The 25,148-nt window shown below is 41.7% G+C and overlaps 1 protein-coding gene across 5 annotated transcripts in view; it reads left to right on the plus strand.

Annotated features, from left to right (window-relative positions):
* depdc5 (DEP domain containing 5, GATOR1 subcomplex subunit) overlaps window positions 1–25,148 on the plus strand; it is a 124,350-nt gene that overhangs the window by 44,206 nt on the left and 54,996 nt on the right. For all 5 annotated transcript variants that reach the window (XM_052088363.1, XM_052088364.1, XM_052088367.1 and 2 more), the window contains 9 exons: window positions 4,042–4,176; window positions 9,235–9,296; window positions 9,369–9,439; window positions 9,531–9,600; window positions 9,786–9,822; window positions 9,900–10,020; window positions 10,115–10,338; window positions 10,413–10,613; window positions 19,130–19,265. In XM_052088363.1, coding sequence (XP_051944323.1) covers window positions 4,042–4,176; window positions 9,235–9,296; window positions 9,369–9,439; window positions 9,531–9,600; window positions 9,786–9,822; window positions 9,900–10,020; window positions 10,115–10,338; window positions 10,413–10,613; window positions 19,130–19,265 — 1,057 coding nt within the window. The remainder of the gene's footprint in view (window positions 1–4,041; window positions 4,177–9,234; window positions 9,297–9,368; window positions 9,440–9,530; window positions 9,601–9,785; window positions 9,823–9,899; window positions 10,021–10,114; window positions 10,339–10,412; window positions 10,614–19,129; window positions 19,266–25,148) is intronic.

Below are 25,148 nucleotides of genomic sequence, written 5' to 3' on the forward strand. Positions count from 1 at the left end.
CTGTTTGGAACAGGTTAACCGGGAATGGGTTGGTGCCATGACACTGCACAAAAGTAGCTCCTTGAAATACATACTGAGTCATTCCCAAAGATTGGGCGAGGTTTACCTATCAACGAGTTAAGGACAATGTTCTTCAACATACAATTGCAAAGAATTAAGGGATTTCATCAGCTATCATGAGTTGTATGGGGCATCAGGCCCCTGGATGGGTGGCCCATGGCAAACAGGTTCCAGTTGAGGGACTGGACAATACATGTCTCGAAGACCCCTCACAAATAGGACATTTGGACCGTTGTTTCCCTTGCCTGGACGTGGGTCACCCATCATACTTTGGAAGCTGCTCGCAGGTACCGCAGTACAGGTGGGAGTTCGGTGAGGCCATGGAAAATGACTTCTGGATAGGTTTCCCATGGAAAATGATTCCGGATGGATTTGAAGAAATTCTGGTCAACCATCCTACATTTCAGGAAGGGGAAGCAATGCACCATTAACACTGTGAATAATAGAGATGGGGTGCTGCTGACCTCAACTCGGGACATTATAAGTGAGTGGGGATAAAACTTCGAAGACCTCCTCAATTCCAATCACACGCCTTCCATTGAGGAACCAGAGCCTGGAGACTGAGATAGGCTCTCCAATCTCTGAGGTTAAAATAACAGAGGTGGTTAAAAAGCTCTTTGGTGGATAAGCCCCGGGGATGGATGAGATTCACCGGGAGTCAAATGAACAGGCTCGATATTAGGCTTCTGAAGCGCTTGCTGATGAGCTGATTATTTCAATCAGGTGTGTTGCAACAGAGAGAGATGGAAAACCTGCAGGATGGCGGCCCTCTAGGACCGGGAGTTTGACACATATGTCCGAAAAACTCTGGATGTTGTGGGGCTGTTCTGGTTGACATGCCTCTGCAACATCGCATGGATATCTGAGACTGTCCCTTTGGATGAGCAGACCGGCGTGGTGGTCCCTCTTTTCAAAAAGGGGGACCAGAGGGTGTGTTCCCCGGTCGGTAAGGTCTATTCAAAAGTGCCGGAGAGCCTTCGACCTCCCAGCAGGCCCTGTTGGGAGGTCGAATCACGGATTCAGGAGGAATGATGTGTTTTTCGTCCCGGCCATGAAACATTGGACCAGCTTGACACACTCAGCAGGGTCCTTGAATGGGGCATGGGAGTTCCCACAAGTAGTCTCTATGTGTTTTATGGACTCTGAGAAGGTGTTTGACTGTGTCCATTCTGGAGTTCTGTGAGGGGTGCTTCAGGAGTATGGCGTATGGAGCCCCCTAACACGGTCTGTTCATTCCCCGTACTGCGATGTCAGAGTTTGATCCCCATTGCTGCCATTAAGTCAGATTCGTTTTCAGTGAGGGTTGGACTCCACCAGGCCAGCCCTTTGTCACTGATTCTGTCCATAGCCTTGATGGACAGAATTTCTAGTCGCAAAGGGGGCCCGATTTGGTGGCCTCAGTATTGCGTCTCTGCTTTTTGCAGATAATGTGGTACTAACGGCTTCTTCAAACCGTGATCTCCAACTCTCACTGGAACCATTTGCAGTGGAGTGTTTAGTGGTTGGGAGGAAAATCAGCACCTCTAAATCTGAGACCATGGCCCTCCGTCCAAAAAAAAAAAAAAAAAAAAAAAAGAGTGCCCTCTCCAGGTTGGGGATGAGATCCTGCTTCAAGGTTCAAGTATCTTGGGGTCCTCTTCATGAGTGAGGCGATGAGCATCAGATCGACATTCCAATCGGTGCAGCGTCAGCTGTGATGCGAACTCTGTATCGCTCTGTCATGGTGAAGAAGGAACTGAACTGAAAGGCAAAGCTCTCGATCTTCGTTGGTCACGAGCTGGGGCTCATGACTAAAAGAACAAGATACTGGATATTCATTCATTCATTCATTCATTCTGGATACAAGCGGACAAAATTAGTTTTGGATGGATATTTGAATAAAAGCTATTTATTGATCATTTTTAGTTCCTCTGTTACTATTGCTGCTGCATTAGCAGACAAGAGCCAAGTAGTTAATAATTTCTTTCTCAGACTCAAAGTATCTTCAGCATCTTGCTGCACACATTGAATGATTTGAGCCTCCTCATGAAGATCTCATCTTTTAACCATGTTTTATTCCATTACAGTCTGTTGTTCACGTGTATGTCCAAATAATACTGCTGCACAGTATGAATAGCAACCCCCATGGTAGTTATTTTATATTTCCCATCTTTAATACACCCCACCACCATAGAGTCATCAGAAAAAGTGGAATAAACCAGTTTTATAACAAGTCGGAAGTGTATGAGGTAAACACAAAGGCAGATGGCAGTCCTTGTTGTGTTCCATAATCACTGATTACAATGTTTGACAGGGTGCTCCCAAAGCGTACACCATGGGCACACCAGACTACTAAGAAGTAGTCTGTCATCTGTGAGGCGCTGGATGATGAGACACCTATCGGAAGGAGTCTCTCACTCAGCAGAAAAGGTGGATGGTATTGAAGACACCTGAGACGTCAAGAACATGATTCTCACAGTTCCTTCGCTACCATCCAGATGTGTGTCAGAACGATGCATCAGACAGATTATACAATCATTCACATTAACATAGGAGCACACTCTAGAGAGTCCAGAGCAGGTTTCACCCGAGGTGTAGGTGGGCCAGAACCAGTTTATCCACAACCTTCCAGCAAAGTAGGTCTTACATTGTAAAAAATAGCACAGTAATCCCTCATTTATTGCGGGGGTCACGTTCCAAAAAGAACCCGTGATAAATGAAATCCATGAAGTAGGATTTATGAAAAAAAAAAAAAGCAAAAAGAATGTGAGAGGGAAGAAATTTCAAATGTTGAAACATCCGCAAATGTACAATGCAGGGCTATTGCTCTAAGACTGCAAAGGAAGCTCAGCTTCCCCTAAAATGTCAAAAAATATGTGATCAAATTATATGTGTGTACGTACAATTGAGTGGACATGTCATTGAGTAAATATGCGCTACAACGCGCTCAACTTTTGTTCCGAATCAGCTTCTTATTACTGGTTACGACGCGACTCTCTTCTCATTCATTCCCGCAGCCATTGTGCTTTAAACTGTGCGGACGCTGGGCGTCGAGAGAGTTGGTAGGTTGTCCCAATGCATTGAAACGAGACGAGTCATTGGATAAATCCTGGTTTTGTCCCTCCCATTGGACGCTCAGTGTCTCTGGGAGACTCTGGATAGTGGGAGTTTATAGGCTGGCCCCGAAACTCAGCTTTGTGCATGATGATTGGATGATCTGTCTGAATCTCTTTTTGATTGACAGCGAAATGAGCCAATCACCGATCTTATGGTGAAGGCAATATTCTAATTTTTTTGAAAAGGAACGGAGAATAGAACGGAGAGTAGAATTCACTTGAAAATAAACGGACACATTTATGATGTAGGCCGAAATTGAGCTTCCCCTCCCTGACAGACCAGCATCTGCCACATTGAAACCAAAGACCAAAGATTTGCAAAGGTAATTTTGGAAAGCTGTTCAGAGACAAGGTGTGGAGACTGTTCACATTGGTCAGTCCCTTAGCCAATCAGGATGCAGAACATAGTTCACTGTTTTAAAAAAACGGCACTAAAAATCTGTGAAACAGAGAATCCGCAGAAGGTGAACCGCGTTATAGCGAGGGATTACTGTACTGTACTTTAGGAAAGGGTTAAATAATTCCAAATGCTACACACATCTTTTTCCTGCTCATTTCATTATAGCTGACAATAAAACCAGGATACAGTGGTCTGTGGACTTATGGCTAGCATGTTCGACGTATGTGAGCCAAGATGTTTAAATAAATTTTCAATGTCTTAACATGTGTGATGTGACAATTAAGATAATATGGGACTATGTTCGTGGTTGTTTGATTCTTGAAGGGATTTTTAAAAATATATTTGCTAACTAAAAATTATTTTGACTTTGGAAGAAGTTGGAAGTATCGGACTGGCTTGTTTTATTTGGCAGTTCAATTGGAAGGTTTTTTTTTTGGCAGGTTTTGGTATAGACCATAGCTGATACTCTCCCCTATTTTCTCTTAGTGTTTGACAAGCATTATATCAATCGAAACTTTGACCGGACTGGCCAGATGTCAGTGGTCATCACGCCAGGTGTGGGGGTGTTTGAAGTTGACCGTCTGCTCATGATTCTGACCAAGCAACGAATGATTGACAATGGTAAGTGCAAATGTCCAAACAAACACAATGCTACACACAAACAACGATTCTGCCACTTTTTCAGCTATGATGACAGGTGCAGAAACAAATTACAATGTCTACATTCAGCTAATAACAAATGAAATCAAAATACTTTGCTGATTGCAGGGACATCCTTCCATCCATTCATTTTCCAATGCGCTTATCCTCACAAGGGTTGCGGGGGGTGCTGGAGCTTATCCCAGCCGTCTTCGGGCAGTAGGCGGGGGACACCCTAAACCGGTTGCCAGCCAATCGCAAGGCACACAGAGACGAACAACCATCCGCACTCACACTCACACCCAGGGACAATTTAGAGTTTTCCATGAACCTGCCATGCATCTTTTCTTGAACGTGGGAGTAAACCGGAGTACCCAGACAAAACCCACACAGGCCCTGGAGAACATGCAAACTCCACACAGGAAGGCCGGAGCTGGAATTGAACCCAGTACTTATGCACTGCGAGGTCGATGCGCTAACCACTGGACCACTGGGCCCTGATTGCAGGGATATGATGGAACATTTTACAACTACTCCATTTCCTTAATTGTAATATTCTTCACTGTGACTGCGCTTTTGTTTATAATTCAATTACAGTCAAACCTCAGTTTTTGAACGTCTGTTCTTGACCAAATCGGTTTTCGACCAAAATATTTGAGTTTTTATTAGAGCTGTCAAACGATTAAAATATTTAATCTAATTAAAAATGCAACTGTCATAATTAACTCAAATGAACTAAAACATTAATCATGATTACTCACACATTTTTTATCATTTCTGAATTTCCTATTACATCTTTTGTCCTATTTTTCCCCACTTTAATGCTCTCATCAACTTGGAATCATGAATCAGTTTTCTATGTGCCAAATGCAAATATTTACTGAAATAACAATTTCAATTTTCAATTTTACATGAACATTTTTCACTTGGAGCAGTTATTCACACATAATCTCTCACACAATATTACTGTCCATCAACAACAGTAAAAAATATTTTGTCACACAACAGCTGCTTTAACAGCTTTTTTTATGAAATCAAAACAGAGCAATATAACATTATAAAGTGCACATCTAAGGTAAACTAGTACTCAGCCTATAGTGGATTTAAACTATGGTTGCATACTTCGTTTTTCTCAAGTTTGCTTTGAACACAGCAGTCGGTTTCTGTATGTTTGTTGGAGAATAACCCCAAGGTGAAAATGGGAAACGCCTCCGAAGGTGGTGGAGAGTGACAGAGCGAAGATTCTGTGGGACTTCCAGATCCAGACTGACAAGATGGTAATGGCGAACCAACCAGCTATCGTGATCATAGCTAAAGGGCAGAGGAAAGCCGTTGTCGTGGGTGTAGCGGTCCCAAATGATAGAAACATCAGAAAGAAGGAACACGAGAAACTCAAAAAATACCAAGGGCTTAGAGAGGAGCTGGAGGGAGCCTGGAAGGTAAAGGTGACAGCTGTGCCTGTGGTGGTCGGAACACTCGGAGCAGTGACCCCCAAACTAGATGAGTGGTTGCAACAGATCATGGGAACAACATCGGACATCTCAGTCCGGAAATGTGCAGTGCTGGGAACAGCAAGGATACTGCGCAGAACCCTCAAGCTTCCTGGCATGAATGAGGGACGGACACCACCCGAGGGGTGAGAAGAGGATTTTTAAAAAAATATAGAGACATATATATATATATATATATATATATATATATATAAACAGTACATTCATACATATATACGGCATACGGTTACAAAGACTACTTAAATTAAATATGTATTTATTCCATTCTCAAGAAAATCAATATTAGGTTATCCCAGGGATCGGCTACCCGATCCTGGGATCACTGCTCTCCATACCCGCAAAACTGTTCACCCAGATCCTTCTCACCCGCCCCCTTCCTGCCATTTGAAGCCATCGCTGCCCCCAACAAGCTGGCTTCATGTCCAACCGGTCCACCATAGATCACATCTCAGCAGTTAGACTCATTGTTGAGAAGGTTAGAGAGTTTCGGAAGGACCAACATCTTTTTATAGCCTTCATAGATCTCAAAGCTGCCTTTGATACAGTCGACCACCTCTCCCTTTGGAACATTCTGAAATACCTTGGAGTGCCACCCAAAATAACCACATTATTCCAGCGACTCTACAACAACTCAAGAGAGCTGTGTTCGTGCGAATGGGAAGGACTCAGAGTGGTTCCACATTAACAGCGGGGTCAGACAGGGCTGCGTGGCCGCTCCTGACCTATTTAACTGTGTCATTGACCACCTTATGATCCGAGTCCGGGAGCAAGTCTCAGGCGTGTCGCTCGGCAACTTCCACCTGACCGACCTTGAATACGCTGATGACACCACCCTGTTCAGCAACTCCCTCCACCTCAGCAGTGCTCTCTCCATATACCAAACAGAAGCAGCAAAGCTGGGCCTCCAAGTAAGCTGGCAGAAAACCAAACTTATGTATATCGGTGACGGACCCAACCCCTCCCCCCTGATCTTTGGCACAGACGAAATGCAATTTGTCAATTCCATCATCTACCTGGGCTCCACTATTACCAGCAGCGGCGATCTCAAGCCAGAGATTGACCGCAGACGCGCCCTCGCGGCCGCGGCAATGCAGTCACTGTGGCGGCCCCTCTGGCGCCACCATTCAGTGTACCAAAAGACCAAGATGCGCATTTATAACTCAGCAGTTCTTCCCATCCTCCTGTATGGTGCAGAATCCTGGCCGTTAAACAAGACCCAGGCCAAGAGGATCGACGGCTTTGACAGCAGGTCACTCAGAACCATCTTGAACATCAGCTGGCACCTCCATGTTTCCAACTCAGACCTCCGAAAACATACCCTTCAGCCCCCTGCATCCCGACTGGCCGCTCAGAGGCGCATCCGTTGGCTTGGTCATCTCCTCCGATTACCCCCGGAACACTCAACACGTGCCATCTTCTCATTTGATCCAGCGACAGCCGGCTGGAAAAGGCCACGCGGCAGACCCCACACCAGATGGCTTGATGTCATCAGAGAGGATCTCAAACACCAGGGCCTTACCCTGGAGGATGCAGCGGACCTGGCCCATGACCGTGGTCATTGGCGGACCCTGGTGAAGCTGATCGGCTCTACGCACTGCGACGACTCAGCCGAATGAGACTGGGCCCCCGCGTCGCAAGAGCATTATTATTATTGGTGATATGATTATATCCACTCGAGCTGACTGCCCTCTCTTAGTTATGATCTAAAGCAGGGGTGTAAAAGTCAAATGAACGGAGGGCCAAATAAAAAAGCCAAGGGATCTGCTGCAAGCCAAGGGATCGACTGATCGAATGTTCATTGAAAATTTTAAAAATGACCACATACAGTATAGTTTATTGAACCAAGGTTAATTGACTGAAAACCTAACAAATACATTCCACTATGATCAGATCAATAAAGCAACATTTTCTTATGGCTCTGTCAGTAAACTTTAATTTTCAACAGGCACAAAAAACAAATTTTCTTTGTATAAAAATACCCATAACATGAATGAAAGAAGCCAGTATTATTCAAGGCACCATCAGTAGCCCATATTTTCTCTTTTAGCAAAAGTAGGCTAAATTTACTTCCAAGAAAAACTAATAATAGCCATTTTTGATCATTTACTTGAATAAAATATTTTTAAAACAGTTTATTAACCAAAAACAACACTTTCTTCAAGAAGTAACAGCCAATATTATACTTTAATTTTTAAACATGAAGTGAGTAAAACCTCAATATGTGATTGCACAGTAATATTCACTTCTTTGAGGCTGAGGCTGATACTCAGTGGTGTCTTATTTTTTCTACAAGTTCATCAATATTTGGGGTCAGGCTCTGAGCTGAGCAAATCCTCAAAATTTAGTGAAGGTGTTCAGCAGTAAGTCGACTTCTGCGTGATGTTTTGTTCAGCTTCATCAAAGAAAGTAATTGTTCATACACGTATGTGCTGCCAAACCTTCGACTGTGTCGGGGAGGAAATGAGCAAACTGCGCAGCACCCACTGCCGTATCTTTTTCATGCACTATAGTTGTGTCATGTATAGGATGTAAAGCCAAAAACTGCTGTCATGCTTAGGCTGGAGTCCACTCCGCGGATGAAAATTGACAACTGGGCAACGTCAGAAACTTCCGCGTTCTCATCCATAGCCAAGGAATATGCGAGGACATCTTTTCGGTTTTTCACAAGCTACTCTTTTAGATAAATGGACAACTGCTCTACTCGCTCGGCAATTGCGTTTGTGCTCATGGTCATGTTTAAAGAGAGTTGCTTTTTTTCAGAGCAAACTTCGTCACAAACTTTAAGTATACAGTTTTTTTAAAAATCCTCCTGCCCCTCCATGTCCATATTCTTGTTTTTGTTCGCGTGTTTCAGTTCATGATGTCGTCTCAGATTACACTCTTTCAATCCTGTCACATTTTCTCCGCACAGAAGACACACAGGTTTTCCAGCTATGTCCATGAACATGTACTGCGACTCCCACCTTGTTTGAAACCCCCGGTTCTCAGTGTCCACCTTCCGTTTTGCCATTTTTGATGGGTATCTGAAAGCTAACGTCACTGCTATGCGAACGACTGCTGCACTAATAAATATTGAAGTTAAGCGGCCGACTGCTTGGCACGTCACCGTTGCATTGGGGGAAATGTAGTATTGGTGCATGTAAAATATCTGCGGGCTCCCGGCTTGCTGTGGTCCGCGGGCTGGTTCTAATAATAAATCAGTATCATCCCAGGGGCCACTGAAAACATTCTCAAGGGCCAGATCCGGCCCGCGGGACAGATCTGTCATCCTCACCTTTGTCTCCTTCACACTTAATTACTGCAATGCACCTGGCACCATCGCAATGTCCCACATTGAGTTCCTCAGTCCATACACCTCCACAAACACATACCCCTGCTCTCAGACAATTTTCTCATTTAAATCTGTGAAGCCTTTTTCACCATGTCGTGTCATTGTTTTGATGTTCTCATTACTTTTAATTTTGTCATGCAATTTAGACAAATGTTTAATTCATCGTACAAATAAAAAAAAATATATATATAATTGTAGGTATTGGTGTTGACTTGGTGTGTATGGGAGAGCAGCCACTACATGCAGTACCGCTATTTAAGGTAAAACCCAAAGTCACTGAAGCTGTATAAAATCAAGTATGTTTTCTAATGAGTTCAACGTTGACTCCATAGTTGCACAATAAATCGACACCTGACTCTTCTGTGGGGAATGACTATCATCTGCCTCATTGGATCAACCACAGGCATGACTTTACTTACTACTAATAATTGTTTTTAAACACTAAAAATAGACTGAAATAATCAACATCTCCTTTATGTTTTGTGCCTTTTCAGCTTCTACACCTCCAAAAGTCAGAATTCTTTTAATACCTTCATTCCCCGAATTAAACTTGCAAGCCACAAGGTGAAATAATTTATTTTTACAGTGATCTTGTTCTTGTCCTGATTGTAAAGTGTCCTTGAGTGTTTTGAAAGGCGCTTATAAATTACATGTATTATTATTATTATTATTATATCTTCCGAGATTTGCATTGTGCCATTTATATTAATTACAACCCTCAAAAACATATCTTCATATTTTTCTTCTAGCGTCATTATGAAAAACTAAAAAAAGGCACAGAACAAAGTAAGTTGTACATATGCTTCAATGTGCTTTTTTTCCTTTTCCTGTGCTCAAGAACTGTTTTTAATAACTTGCTATAGCTTTATCTATCCAAAAGGAGTGTGAGAACGGTCTGCCAATACAGGTGGACTATGATGCATATGACTCTCAGGTTTTTAGACTGCCCGGTCCTTCGCTGATTCAGAGAAGTCCCACATCCAGGTGTCTAGATCTGTTGCACTCCAATAATGTTTGTCAATTGAGACTGAACACTTGAATCCATGTTTGCCAAAGATACTGTAACTCACTTTCGCAGGATGGTTCGGGGTAAAGAGAGAAGTGGAAAAAAAAGCTGTGGGTCTGCGGATGTTTCAACTTGCATGGGCACATCTCCTCCTTTGTGTTTCACTGGTGCTGATGAACAACATAGCCTGGCATCTGATGACAGTCTTGGCCCTGTAGCTAACATGTTTCTGATACCCCGGATGCCTTCTATGGTTTATGAAGTCAGTAGCTCTCTCGGGTACACATGTGCCAAAGGTAATTTTTCATATGATAAAAACTCCACAATCCACCCACACTTTGCTTCCCATTCATTGTGATTCTTTATTCAGAGTTGTCTGAGAAGACGGTGGAATCTCAACGAGACTCAAGTGCTCCTGCTAGGTTCACAGTGGGAAGTGCTGAGTCCACCCTGTACATACAGCCAGGAGGCTATACACCGCAGAGAGCCCTTATAAACCCCTTCACACCAACCAGAATGCCCATGAAGCTCACATCTAACCGCAGGCGCTGGATGCACACATTCCCTCTTGGTGAGCTGTACTTTCTTTGGTATACTATTAACATCATTTTTAATTCATTATCCCTCTTTTTCCTTTTTCCATTATTAATTTTGGACTTCTCTCGTCATGTATACTAGTGCTGCGCGATATGGAAAAAAAATATCGCTATCACTAAAATTGGCCTTTTTTTTGTCACAATAATGATTTAGCACGCTATATTTTTTCTACAAAAAAATTGACAACACACTTTGACTGCATATCTTTACTCACTTTATTTTGAAGTGACATTAAAGAGACCTGGATCAAATGAGGAATGCATCCCATTGTACTGCAATCTCCATTCAATCATTCATCCATCAATCCGCTTAGCCGGTGTCGGTTGCGGGGGTAACCGCTAATAAATATAAATAATAAAAAGTGAAATCTCAATGCCACTTATTACAGGTGATAATTAGAAGTTTTGTTCCAGATCTTAGCATGGATTGTGGAAGTTGACGTCATTTGCTTTTGCGGGCCACATAAAATGAGTTGGAGGATGGGGTCTGCCTTCAGTTTGACACCTGTGTTCGAAATCATTCTTCATGCCGTATAACATTTCCTGTTGTGTGTATGTAGCGTTATTTTGCGTCTGTGTGTTTCGGTTTCGTTCATGTACGGGTCTGTTACGGCTATTGCTCATCGTGGCGTGCGTGCATATGCGTGCATGAGCATGGTTGGGCACTCGCATGCGTGCGTACAGTATATGCTTGCATGTGCACGATCGGGTCAATCACGGGAGGTTGGTCGCTTCAAAAGTCGATCTTTGGTCAAAAACGTTTGCCCTATGTGGCAAGCTGACCCAAGTAGTAAGTAACCACCGCAGCTCGCATGCAAACTGTGCTTGCTTCGAGTGGCAACAACGGAATACAAGACAGATTTGAAGAGTATTGTTCAAGAGAAGGAACGCCAGAAGCCCCTGCACTAAAGCGCTAAGAGCGATATGCATAGTAAGAGAAAAATGTTCGATTTTTGTTTGTGGATTTGGTTGAACTGAGAGTTTGTGTGTGTGAGACAGTGAACACATTATTCATTGTTGAAAAGGACTGGCCTGTGGTCTTATTCCTGTTGGAGTCAATTTCATATCATAATCATGTTGGCATGACATTTACAAGAAATCTAGCTGAGCAGAGGTTGGCCACCCCTGACCGAGGTGTTTTTTGTTTAGTTTAGTTTTTAAAGCTATAATTTGTGAATAGTTAAGATTTCTGGGTTTGTTTTTGTTTTTCCTTTCCCGGAGTAATAGTGTTTGTTATTTGCAGTTACCGCCTGGTAACTTATTAATTTTCATTGACTTTCAATGTCAATTTTCACCATATGTTTGTAAAGTAGGATGTCTATCTATGTAATAATCTATGTAGATTATTCACGTCCCTGTGTTGTTGTTCAGTCTGCCAACTGATGGCAGCTGTGTGGCATAAGGATGATAAGCTAAAACCTTTTAAGATAAGATAAGAAACCCTTTATTTGTCCCACACATGGGAAATTTGTAGTCTACAGCAGCAAGATTGGGAGGATAAAGTGTTTCATTGTACAAAATAAATGTTTCAAAAAGAACTGTACACAGTTCAATATAAGTGCAATATAAAATAAAGCACTAGTAATATTTTGTGTTCATATTGCATTTAATTGAAAGATGTTTGTTGTTTTTTTCTCTTTCTTCTTTCTTCTTTCTACATACATTCTTGCTGCTGGAGGCTGTAAATTTCCCCAGTGTGGGACAAATAAAGGATATCTTATCTTATAGTTGTAGAATAAATATACTAAATAATAAATAGCAATAGCATAGAAAACACAGCGTAAGGTGGCTGTGCTATTGATAATGGTTACAGGTTATCATGCATGTTTATTCAGCAGCTTGACGGCGGTCGGTAGAAATAAATAAATATTTAAATCAATCATCAATAAATAAATCAAGTTTCTTCTGGCGTTCTTATTCCGTGGAGTTATCTGCAGATGACACATAACGGTAAACACTATAGTAGGAATGTGAGAAGATAGTATTGTTGTTACGATATACTGTATATGGTGATATCGGCCAGCTTATCATGGTTAATGGGGACCGAGACCCCCCCCCCCCTCCCCCCGCTAAAGAGGGAAAGTGGGTATACCCCTCTACAGGTATATGTACATGTGTATCAGTATATATAATATTTATAAGGCCAAATTTAATGATATACATGCATATAGAAGTAAATATTTGTAGTACCGTATTTTCTGCACTATATGGCGCATCAAAAAGTCTTCCATTTTTTTAAAAGCTCACCGAGCGCCTTAAAATCCGGTGCGTCTTTTGTATGGTCATTACGGGAATATGTCGATTGGCTCCTTCCTGGAGACATGCTTCCAATGTTATAACTTGCTGTTGGTTCAATGAACTGAGTCGCCGCTTTACTAATAAGTTTGTGTTGCAGCTCCGACAAAAGGAGACCTGTGGTGTTAATTTTTTAAAAACAAATACAGCTACGTCTTTGTCTGTCTCCATGCCTTCTTTTGTTCGACTCGAGAGGCGTTCAAGACCGCCTCCGAAAAACGTAAACTAACGATTACTTCAATAAAACTCCAAAAATTGAAAATAATACATCTATACAATACAATAAAACATAATACATCACACAACTGAAAAGCAAGCGAGGATATCACAATATAAATTCTATAGCCCTCCCCCCCTATTGAATTTATATTGTGATTTCATCATTTGTGAATACACAACAAAGGAATAAAGAACTATGACTGACATTTTGTCATGTTATTTTGACTTCAAGATGGCGCCGTGATTGTGGCTGCCTTTCCAGGATCTCCTATTTATTTTGTTCTTCCACTTCTTCCTCGCATAACATTTCTACTGTGAAGTGGGAATTTCTCCATTGTGAGACTATTAAAGGTTTTCTTATCTTATCTGATCGTACTGTTGGAGCTATGATAAAGGAAATGCCAATGCGTTTTTCGGAGGCGGTCATGAACACCTCTCGAGTTGACCGGAAGAAAAGAAGCGAAGGAGACAGACAAAGAAGCACCTGTATTTGTTGAAAAAAGCAGAGCTGTGGTTGTGGTTTTATTATTTTTTTAACCGCAGACTCTATTAATGGTTTTCACAGTCTCAGCAAATACAGGTACTGTATGTCTTTGTCCGTCTCCGTGCCTTCTTCCGTTCCACTCGAATTAATTCTTACTTCAATGAAAAAACAAAGAAAATCAAGCGAAGAAATCACAAAATAAATTCTCTAGGGTGGAGAAAATCAAGCGAAGAAATCACAAAATAAATTCTCTAGGGTGGATATAGAATTTATTTTGTGATTTTTCAGTTTTCGTAGTTTCATTTAAGTACAGTACTAGTTCATTTACATTTTTCAGAGGCGGTCATGAACGCCTTTCAAGTTAAAAGGACGACTCTCGAGTTAAATGGAAGGAGCCAAGCACCATCTAGTGGAGGCATTGTAGATTGCGCCTTTTAATGCCAGGCCTCTAATGTATGAAACAAAAATTACAAAATAGCCATTCATTGAAGGTGGTGCTCTCATTGTCAATTGTGTGCGCCGGGAGTATAAATTTGTTCTCCTGTGTTAATAAAGTTATTCCATAGATTAACACTTGTCTTTTTAATTTTTTTTAATGCTGCATAACACTGTATGTTATGCAGAAGAGAACTGATAACAACTTTATAGACAAATTATTCTATTTATAGCTGTGGCAAAGTGTTTGGAGGGGCACTAAATGCTTTCTTCTAATACAGGGTGGCCCACTTAAAAGTAGCCCAGATTTTTTTTTAAATTAAAATATTTTTTTAATTTTTTTCAAAACATGTATTTAATTACGTGAATGTTACAAGTGACCCAAGTCTTTCCAAAACCTGTTTTTATTACTTACAGGTTACAAGAGATGCTGGAAGTGTTCCAAAACTGCTCCGGTTATACACGTTGGCGCTGAGCCAATTTTTGTTTGTTTTAGATTATACACGAACAGTAGTGCTCCTACCTTCTCCGGGTGCGTACCATACCTCAAGAAAATGGTGTTTTCCTTGCAGCAGAGAATAGTGATTGTGGAAGGCTATGTGCGAACCGGATCAATTAAGAAAACACAAGAGGCGTTCACTCGCGAGTACCCACAAACAAAACCACCGGCTAAACGTTGTGTTCAGAGCCTGGTTAAGAAATGGCGAGACACTGGCTCTCTCGCAAACGTGAAGAAGCAGAGACCTAAATTAGTCCGGACGCCCGAAGTTGTCAGTGATGTTCAGCAGCGAATTACAAATAGCCCTCACAAGTCAACTCGAAGACTATCCCAGCAAGTTGGTGTATCACGAACGACATGTCAGCGTGTACTGAATTCTCTGAAACTGAAACCATACCGAATTTCATGTGTTCAGGAACTAAAGCAGCCCGATAAAGCTAAACGCATTAATTACTGTACATGGTTGCTGACTAGCATTGCAGACGGACTTTTGGACCCACTGCTATACTTTATGTCGGACGAAGCATGGTTTCACTTATCAGGATACGTAAATTCCCAGAATACGCGGTACTGGTCTTCTGTGAATCCCCACATGACACGCGAAAAACCACTACATGACCAGAAAATCGGTGTTTGGTGTGCAGTTTCAGGAACACGGATAGTGGGCCCATTTTTCTTTGAATCAACAGTGAATACCGATGTTTATCTGGGCATCTTGGAACAGTTTTACGAGCAACTAACACCACAAGAAAGAATGTACTCCTTCTTCCAACAAGATGGTGCAACATGTCACACGTCCCACATGTCACTGGCATCCATTCATGAAGTCTTTACGGAAGAGCGAACTGTGAGCAAGGGGTTATGGCCACCACGGTCTCCGGACCTGACCTCATGCGATTTTTATCTATGGGGGAATTTAAAAGAAAAGGTGTACGCAAATAATCCTCATACCCTGAACGAACTCAAACAGAACATCACCAACACTATCCGAAGCATCACCTTAGCAGAGCTGCAGTCAGTATCAGCCAACATCCTGTGCCGTGCTCAAAAATGTATAGATGTCAATGGGGGACACTTCCAGCATCTCTTGTAACCTGTAAGTAATAAAAACAGGTTTTGGAAAGACTTGGGTCACTTGTAACATTCACGTAATTAAATACATGTTTTGAAAAAAATTTAAAAAATATTTTAATTTAAAAAAAAATCCGGGCTACTTTTAAGTGGGCCACCCTGTATAACACAATTTGGGAACAATGACGTTAGTTTTGGTGCAGCAACCAACACTATATTTTCACGTTCTTTTCAAAGGCTTTAGCTAGCTAACCTTTGTTACCATGCTGGCATATGTCAACATTTTGTAATTGGTTTGATAAGCAATGTTTTATTTTTTTATTTTTAATCCAGCAATATTGGATTTATACCGTACTCAATCCCATGGATAGGTGGCCATGAAGACAATTATTTTTCATACTTACATTTGTTCTCGGTAGCCAGGGCTTTTGACTTAGGTTTCCCGGTTCAGTTTTGACAGATGAATTGCCCCTCTGCCGGATTGGTGAATATGGGAAGTATTGCCACTCCCGTTTCAACTCGTCATTGGCGATTACCAGATTGAAAAGGGGCATAAGGACCATTCATTGGGTCGTACACAGTTAAATGGCACACACAAATTCATGTACCGTATTTTCACGACTATAAGGTGCCATTAAAAGTCTTTCTCCAAAATGGACAGGACGCCTTATGGTGCGGAGCGTCTTTTGTATGCGTTGAGTTCCAAAATCTGACTGAGAGCCTACACGCTGTTTATATAGAGAAAAGGCGGAAGTGACTGTGGCCAGGCATGCGGGAAAGAAGTCGGCCAATCAGGGAAGGGTGGGCGTGTATATATACATATATGGAGAGGGAGGGAGAGAGAGACAGAGAGAGAGGGAGAGAGACAGGCATGCTGGGGAGCAGTGCGCCAATGGGTGAAGGGTGGGCGTGTAAGTGGACGCTAAAGGGACGATGCAAGCAGGTACCAACACCTGTATAGAGTGTGGCAATGTGCATTGTTGCAAAACAACTCCGGTTTTGGTTTCTAAGAACCCCTGAAAATAAATTCGACAAAGAGACACGCCTACGAAGCTCAGTTCAAACTTAAAGCCACCGGTTATGCTTTTGGCATGCGTGCCCATCTCACAGCAGCGATGAAAAACCAAATCAAGCAAATGAACTCTGAGCTTGCCGTTATTCCCGGAGGCTTGACTAAAGAACTCCAACCGCTGGACATCGGCATCAACCGGGCGTTCAAAGTAAAGTTGCGAACGGCATGGGAACAATGGATGATGTATGGCAAACACAACTTTACACAGAGTGAGAGGCAGCGCTGGGCGGGTTACGCCACAATACGCAACAACGAGAGGGAACGCGGCGTTTTTGATGGATTACGGTACTTGCATAATTGTTCAATTCTTTCTACACACACACGCGCTGCCACCATGTTTCGCTCTGTTCTTTACTTTCAAATGTGGGAAAGCTTCACACGAGAGAAATGTTGACTTTGCTGTTGCTGCTCCTTCTTTCCGCTCGGCAATGCGTAGCACTCACACTTTAGCATGTGATGCGTTCAATGACAACTGGGATGTGCAGTCCTCTGCTTCTGATACAGAGGATGAGGACTTTGATGGATTTCTGGGTGATGATTGATCGAAAAAGGTGAGAACATTGTACGATGGCTAAATAAAATACACCCGAACTCGGTTCTGCTTTCGTTGTCTTTGTAAAAACGTGTTTTTAGCTTGTATCTGTATGTCTTGGCATGCTACCGTATGCTTCAAGCTAACGTGTTAGCGTGCGCGCATGCATGCCATATGTTTAAGCTGGCGTATGTTTTACCACTGTAAAACTGCGCCCATTAAGACAGTGTGGTTTGTCTATGTGTAAAATACAGAAATGTCACCCATTAATGAGACTGCGCCCAACCGTACGGTGCGTCGAATAGTTGTGAAAATACGGTACTTAAAATAAATTCTGGAAAAATTCACCTTTATTATATGATTTTTAAACAACACAAGTAATGTACTGTACAAGGCAAACTAAGAGAAAACATCTAAATTCAATTTCAGAATCGAGAATTGGAATTGTCAATTATGGGGTCCACATAACAAAAAAATAAAATAAAAATACTAAACCTATGCACAACCAGGATTTTTGAGGTGTGGTGGAACAGCAGTTTTAGGTGTGAAACTGGGTTACCAGTATGAGTGAATCCGGGGTCCATTGTACAGTGGTTACAGGTAATGTGTATATTCATTTTGGGTATGTATGTACAGTACACATTGTAATATTAGAGTTACATTATACATTATTCATTCATTCTAACTAAAACATTCAAACTAAAAACATTCATTCTTTCATTTTCCGAGCCGCTTGATCCTCACTAGGGTCGCGGGGGGTGCTGGAGCCTATCCCAGCTGTCTTCAGGCAGTAGGCAGGGGACACCCTGAATCGGTTGCCAGCCAATCGCAGGGCACACAGAAACGAACAACCATTCGCACTCACACTCACACCTAGGGACAATTTAGAGTGTTCAATCAGCCTGCCACGCATGTTTTTGGAATGTGGGAGGAAACCGGAGCACCTGGAGAAAACCCACGCAGGCCCGGGGAGAACATGCAAACTCCACACAGGGAGGCTGGAGCCGGAATCGAACCCGGTACCTCTGCACTGTGAAGCCGACGTGCTAACCACTGGACTACCGGCCCGCCCATTTTACATTATATTATACATTATACATTCTAAGTATGTACAGTGGTACCTCTACTTACGAACATGTCTTCATACGAAAGTTACGAAACGCCCCAAGAGGAAAATATTGCCTCTTGTTACGTCATTCGCCCCTCGCGCCATGAGGCGTTCGGATAGTTTTACGTAAATGTGAATCACCCAGAAAGTGTTCACCAGTCGGGCGATCGCTCACTGCAATGATGTTTGCCTTGGATTTTTTCGAAGGATTGCTAAAAGCCGCCAAAAAGCCCTGTGATTGGCTGGCAACCGGGTCCCCGGCCTACTGCCCGAAGACGGCTTGGATAGGCTCCAGCCCCCCGTGACCCCGTGACCAGGATAAATGGACCGGATGGATTTAATTTTTTTGTTGATTAAAAATTCACATTTCCCTTTGGATCATTACATTTAACAAATGCAAATTGTTTTTTATTTAATTTAATAAAAATTCATTGACCACATTCAATTCCCATTTGGAATGATTTGCAAATGCCCTCAGCTGCCACTTACCAATATTTTCCTTGAAATACGCACAAAAATATTCAAAATGTCAGATTTTTCTGTTTGTTTTTCTTCTCTAATTTCCAAAATGTTTGACCAATTTATACTGTTTATCTTGATGCCAAAAATCTGACTTTGAGGATTTTCAATTGAGTTGTTTGGGTTAAAGGTATGACATTAATGGTCGAAAACACGTTGAAATTAGTTATCTTAAAAAAAAAACAACATCATTTGGACAGGGGTGTGCAGATTTTTGTATCATTTGTTTGTTTAATAAACCCAATTATGTTCTTCAGATACTCTTGGAGAAGCTATTCAAATCCATCACCAGACCAGGCAAAGCATTGCTGAATTGCAAGACAGTTATCAGAGAGATCATGCCCACATCTCATCTGAGCCGCTGGAAGTTGCAAATCAGGAGACCACAGGAAGGTTAGATACACTTAGCACACACGAAATCACAGCTGAGGTAATATATTAAAAGTATATAATGCCAAGAATCACTTCTTTAAAAAACAAATTAATTCAGAATGTTTCATGGTCACTTTTCACATATACACTGTGTGAAGCTCAGGCTTCCCAGGTGGTCAAGTGGAAGTTTGAAAGTGAGGATGAAGTCCAAAGTTGTCGGGAGCGACTGGCTGAGACATGAGCCCAAATATTTTGACGCTGAGGAAAGATGGAAGCTTGTGCACATATAGGAAAATTGCGTGACAATGCTGGGAGACTGTGGGAAAAAAAGTACCGGTAAGCTTCTATCTGTGTTAGAAGTCCTTAAACTGAAAAAATCACCTTATTTATTGAATGACCCACGAATATATCCTCCCAGCTGTCTTTGGGGAGTCGGTAGGGTAAACCCTGAACTAGGTTCCGGGGCACACAAAGGCAAATAACCATTTGCGCTCACAATCACTCCAAGGGACAATTTAGATCAGGGGTGCCCAACCAGTCAATCCCTCGTCAACCGCGAGGTGTGTAGGATTTTTTTTTTTTTAATGTCATAACAGGAAGTCAGTGTTGCCAACTTGGTGACTTTGACGCGATATTTAGTGAGTATTCAGACCCTCTAGAGCGACTCTTTTTTCAAAAAAGTGACTTGTGACAATCTAGCGACTTTTTCTGGTGTTATTGAAGACTTTTGGAGTCTGTGTGGCGAAAGCACATTGTTCTCAATGTGCAGCGCCGGGTGCTGTTGTGGCCCCTTCCCCCAAATGAAGCCGTTGCTGGCTGATCCCGCCAGGTTTACAATCTGAGCTGGATGTAAATGTAAAACCTTTCTTTTTCTAAAATAAATTAAGAAAACATCATCAAATAAAAATTACAAAAGAATAAAAGGTAAGAAAAAAACCCAAGTAAATCGCATATTAGCCACCGCCCCGATGACATCATTCAGCATTGTTCAACAGACAGTAGCAAGCAGCTCGCGATCACAGCTGTTGACGCCATGAAACGTCAACATGACTGAGAGGAAACGAGCTAAGAACTACCATTTTCACCTTGCGTGGGACCAAGATTATTTTTTTTGTTTATTCTCATTCAAAGCCTGATTGTGTGATTTGCAATGCAACGGTGGCATTGCCGAAGGAAGCCAATCTGGGGCGGAATTTCAAAACGGTACACAGGAGCTATGAGACATACTTCCCTGCGAAAACACAAGGTGGGGCTCTTCCCCCATCTTATTCAAATGGAACGTGGTGGGTGTCCCAGTTCAGTGTTTTTCAAACTTATTTGAGCCAAGGCACACATCTTTCATTGAAAAAAATCTCGCGGCACACCACTAGCTGAAAATATGGGGAAAAAACGCTTATTTTAACAACGTCTTATATTGTTACTATAACTGTTTTTAACATTGAATAATAGCGTTATAACAGCTTGAATTGGAATCAAATGAACACAAAGAAAAAAGTATTTCATAATCTTTCATATTTATTGTTTCACGTCGTCCTGCATTTATGCGTCACAAATTCACTTGTCTCAAGTGACGAGTCTAAACACAAGGCAATGTTATAATATATAACAATACATAATATATATTAAAAATTATTAATTAGCATTATATTACATATTTAATTAATGAATGAATAATTAAGAATTAAAAATAATAATAAGTACCTGTTGCTGCTCCCTAGCAGTATGGGAGGGTACTACACAATTACTTTCTGGGCCTATCGATAGACCGCACAGGCATACAAATTGGATATTTTCCTGCGGCACAGGTGTGCTTTAAGGTGTGCCGCGGGAAAATATCCAATTTGTATGCCTGTGCCGCGGCAAAGGGTTTGAAAAACACTGCCCTAGATGCATAAGCTGTGTTGTCTAAAACAACTCAACGGCCTATTTTGTCAACATTGTTCTGTAAATGCAGCACGGTGGAGCTCTCCCCCCATCTTGTTCAAATGGAATGTGGTGGTTTTCTTCACATTAGCATGAGAACGGTCAGCCAGTTGGCTGCCCTATGGGACTTTTAGTGTTTTTAATGTGTGTTAAAAACACACAGGAGCTCCTGACAACCGTAGAAAACGAATTAAACAAATTAAAAAACTGGTTCGACAGAAATAAATTGTCACTTAACCTGAAAAAATCGAAGTTAATTGTTTTTGGCACAAGACCAATCAAACACCAAGCTAAAATTATGGTAAACTCAATTGAAATAGAAAGAGCGTATGAAACCAAGTTTCTTGGATTAGTAATAGACTCAAAACTATGTTGGAAACCACATATCGATAACGTAAAAAGAAAAATAGCCAAGACCGTAGGGATCCTCTACAAAACCAAGGAAGTGCTAAATAAGAGATCTTTGTACACATTATACACTTCATTATTATTACCATATATGACCTACTGTGTGGAAATATGGGGAAATGCCTGCAAAACAAACACACTCCCTATTCTCAAACTACAAAAAAAAAGGAATTCGAATTATTAATAGATCAAAATATACGGAACCCACAAATCCACTATTTATCAAATTAAATACGATGACATTTTATGACCTGGTTGACTTTAAAATCCCCCAATTAATGTACAAAGCACACAATAACCTGCTCTGCCAAAACATTCAGACGTTTTTTTGAAATTTGAGAAAGCAACTATGAATTAAGAGGTACAGTGCACTCCGCTTAATAGAACACCGGTTAATAGAGTAATCCGCTTAATAGAGCAAAAGGCTCTGGAACAGATTTGCCTAATGCAATTTCCTATAAAGATACTCCGCTTAGTAGAACAGATCTCCGCTTAATAGAACAGGCCGTAAGCAATGAACATTGTAAACTAGTGGTTTTCGAAGTGTAGCTATCGCGATACTGTACCACTATCGCGAGAAAACGCGGTAGTTCTAGCCGTATACAGTAACAGGTAGCACGCGTCACTCCACACATAGACACACGCACGTCACAATGGCTTCAACTTCATTCAAGAGACGAGGGCTATCACCTGCGGATAAGAAGGACATACTCAGACGATACGATGCATTGCCGGATTCTCAGAAGGTACGCCCGCGGTTTCCAGGACTTCCCTCTTATCCAGCGCATTGAGAGGGAAGTCAACCGCAAAACTACGGACTCCTGTTTCCAGACAAAAGTAACAAATTTTTTCTCATGATTTGAGATGTTTGACTGAAGTTGATTAAAGTTGTTGTTTGATTAAAGATATGGACGTCCACAGTCGAAATATCTCTTCTAACTCGTCAGCAGGGGGTTTTCTGCGTGCATAACTTGGTCGTCGACGTGTCTGAAGGTGTACCTAATAAAGTGTCTCCGGTTAATAGAAACCCCGCTTAGTAGAACAGAAGCGCTTCGGCCCAATGGTGTTCTATTAAGCGGAGTGCACTGTACCAACTTATGCAAAAAACTCAAAACAAGAACAAACATCAAGCAAAGAAGTGTATCTAGGAAAGGTGTTAATCTGTGGAATAATCTCGAAACGGACCTAAAAATTAGTAAATCGCTTGCTGAGTTCAAAAACAAATTAAAAAAAATAGTACAAACAACCTACATCAATCAGAGTTAAAATGATAAATTCTAAACATTAAATATAATGATAAATCAGAACTAAGTTGATAAATAGAGAAAGGTATTGAAATATCCATTATGAATACAAGAGAAAATTGAGACAAGTGTGCCAGCGTGAGGATGTATATAATCCCGATACAAACCAAAAGTTGTAAAAATATCACGGTTAAGGGTAAAGTATGAGCCTTAATGGAGACTTCTTCTTACTTTTTCTTTTCTGATTGATATAAAAATGATTTAGTAGATATAAACACATAACGGGGTAAGACTAGATAAGTTTTTTACTTCATCCTACTCCCTTGAACATAATAACTGTGTTGAATGAAGACTGATTTCTTTCTTTTTACTTTTTTTATCTACCTTATTTCTGTGTGTGTGTGTGTGTGTGTGGGGGGGGGTTATGGTTATGAGGCAGCGGGGCGGGGGGGGGGGGGGGACCAGAGTCCCTGGAGAAAAGCCACACAGGCACGAGGAGAACATCTGAGTCGAGCCGCTTCTTCTCCACGTCGAGAGGAGCCAGATGAGGTGGCTCAGGCATCTGATTAGGATGCCTCCGTAGTGAGGTGCATGTCCCACTGGCAGGAAGCCCCAAGCACAATCCAGGACACAGTAAAGAGACTCTCTCTCCTGGCTGGCCTGGGAACGCCTTAGGATCCCCTGGGAAGAGCTGGAAGAAGTGGCTGAGGAAAGGGAACTCTGGACTTCCCTGCTAAAGCTTTTGCTCCCGCTACCCGACCTTTAAAAAGCGGTAGAAAATTGACTGATGGATGGGCTCTCACTGTGGTTCGCTAAAGCTTTTAAAATGGCTTTCTATCCTTTTCCACACTAATTGATCGCATTTACTTTCCTTCACATTTGTTCCTGGGGGCAAACACTTTTTAACACAGGGCCATTTTGTAATAATAAAGGAAATTTTTTTTTAAAAACCTGCATTTTTTTAACTTGTGTTATTTTAAGCTAATTTTAATGTTTTTTTGTTGATGGGATACATTTAAGTAGGACAAACATGCAAAATATTTAAAAAATCAGTCAGGGGGACACTTAACACCACAGTACCGTATTTTCCACACGATAATGCGCACCGAAAAGTCTTCCATTTTCTTGAAAGCTCACAGCGTGCCTTAAAATCAGGTGCGCCTTGTGTATGGTTATTACGTTAATATGTCGATTCCTAGATGGCGCCTTCCTGGAGACATGCTTACAATGTTATAACTTGCTGTTGTTTCAGTGAACTGTGTTGCTGCTTTATTAAATAAGTTGTTGTTGCAGCACCGAAAAAAGGAGTGCTGTGGTGTTAATTTTTTAAAACAGTCTCAACAAATACAGGTACGTCTTTGTGTGTCTCCGTGCCTTCTTTTGTTCGACTCGAGAGGCGTTCAAGACCGCTGCCGAAAAACGAAAATTAACGATTGCTTCAATGAAACTACGATATTGAAAGTATGTATCAAAACAGAAAATCAAGCGAGGAAATCACAAAATAAATTCTATAGCCCCCCTACAGAATTTATTTTGTGATTTCATCGTTTGTGAATACAATGCACAACAAAGGAATAAATAACAAACACCTCGGTCACAGTCCAGTCTCCTATATTTTATTGACATCTGATTGTTCTGTTGGAGCTACGCTCAAGGAAATGCGTTCATGACCGCCTCTCGAGTTCAACGAGTGCATATATATCTAGTATATGCATTGTACCGGTAGTCCAGTGGTTAGCACGTCGGCTTCACAGTGCAGAGGTACCGGGTTCGATTCCAGCTCCGGCCTCCCTGTGTGGAGTTTGCATGTTCTCCCCGGGCCTGCGTGGGTTTTCTCCGGGTGCTCCGGTTTCCTCCCACATTCCAAAAATATGCATGGCAGGCTGATTGAACACTCTAAATTGTCCCTAGGTGTGAGTGTGAGTGTGAGTGCGAATGGTTGTTCGTCTCTGTGTGCCCTGCGATTGGCTGGCAACCGATTCAGGGTGTCCCCCGCCTACTGCCCGGAGACAGCTGGGATAGGCTCCAGCACCCCCCGCGACCCTAGTGAGGATCAAGCGGTTAGGAAGATGAATGAATGAATGAATGAATGAATGCATTGTAGATTGCGTTTTATAATCCAGTGCGTCCAATATATGAAAAAAATTACAAAATAGGCCATTCAATGAAGGTGCGCCTCATAATCCAGTGCGCCTTTTATTGCGGAAAATTATTATTATTAAATTATAACTATTTACCTACCTACCTACTTACCTTAATGTGAACAATTGTTTAGCAACCATTTAATTTGTATTCAAAATAATTAAAATACTAATTTTTGTATTGTCAC

Source organism: Hippocampus zosterae, chromosome 15 (genome assembly GCF_025434085.1).
Source record: "Hippocampus zosterae strain Florida chromosome 15, ASM2543408v3, whole genome shotgun sequence".
Taxonomy (NCBI): Eukaryota; Metazoa; Chordata; class Actinopteri; order Syngnathiformes; family Syngnathidae; genus Hippocampus; species Hippocampus zosterae.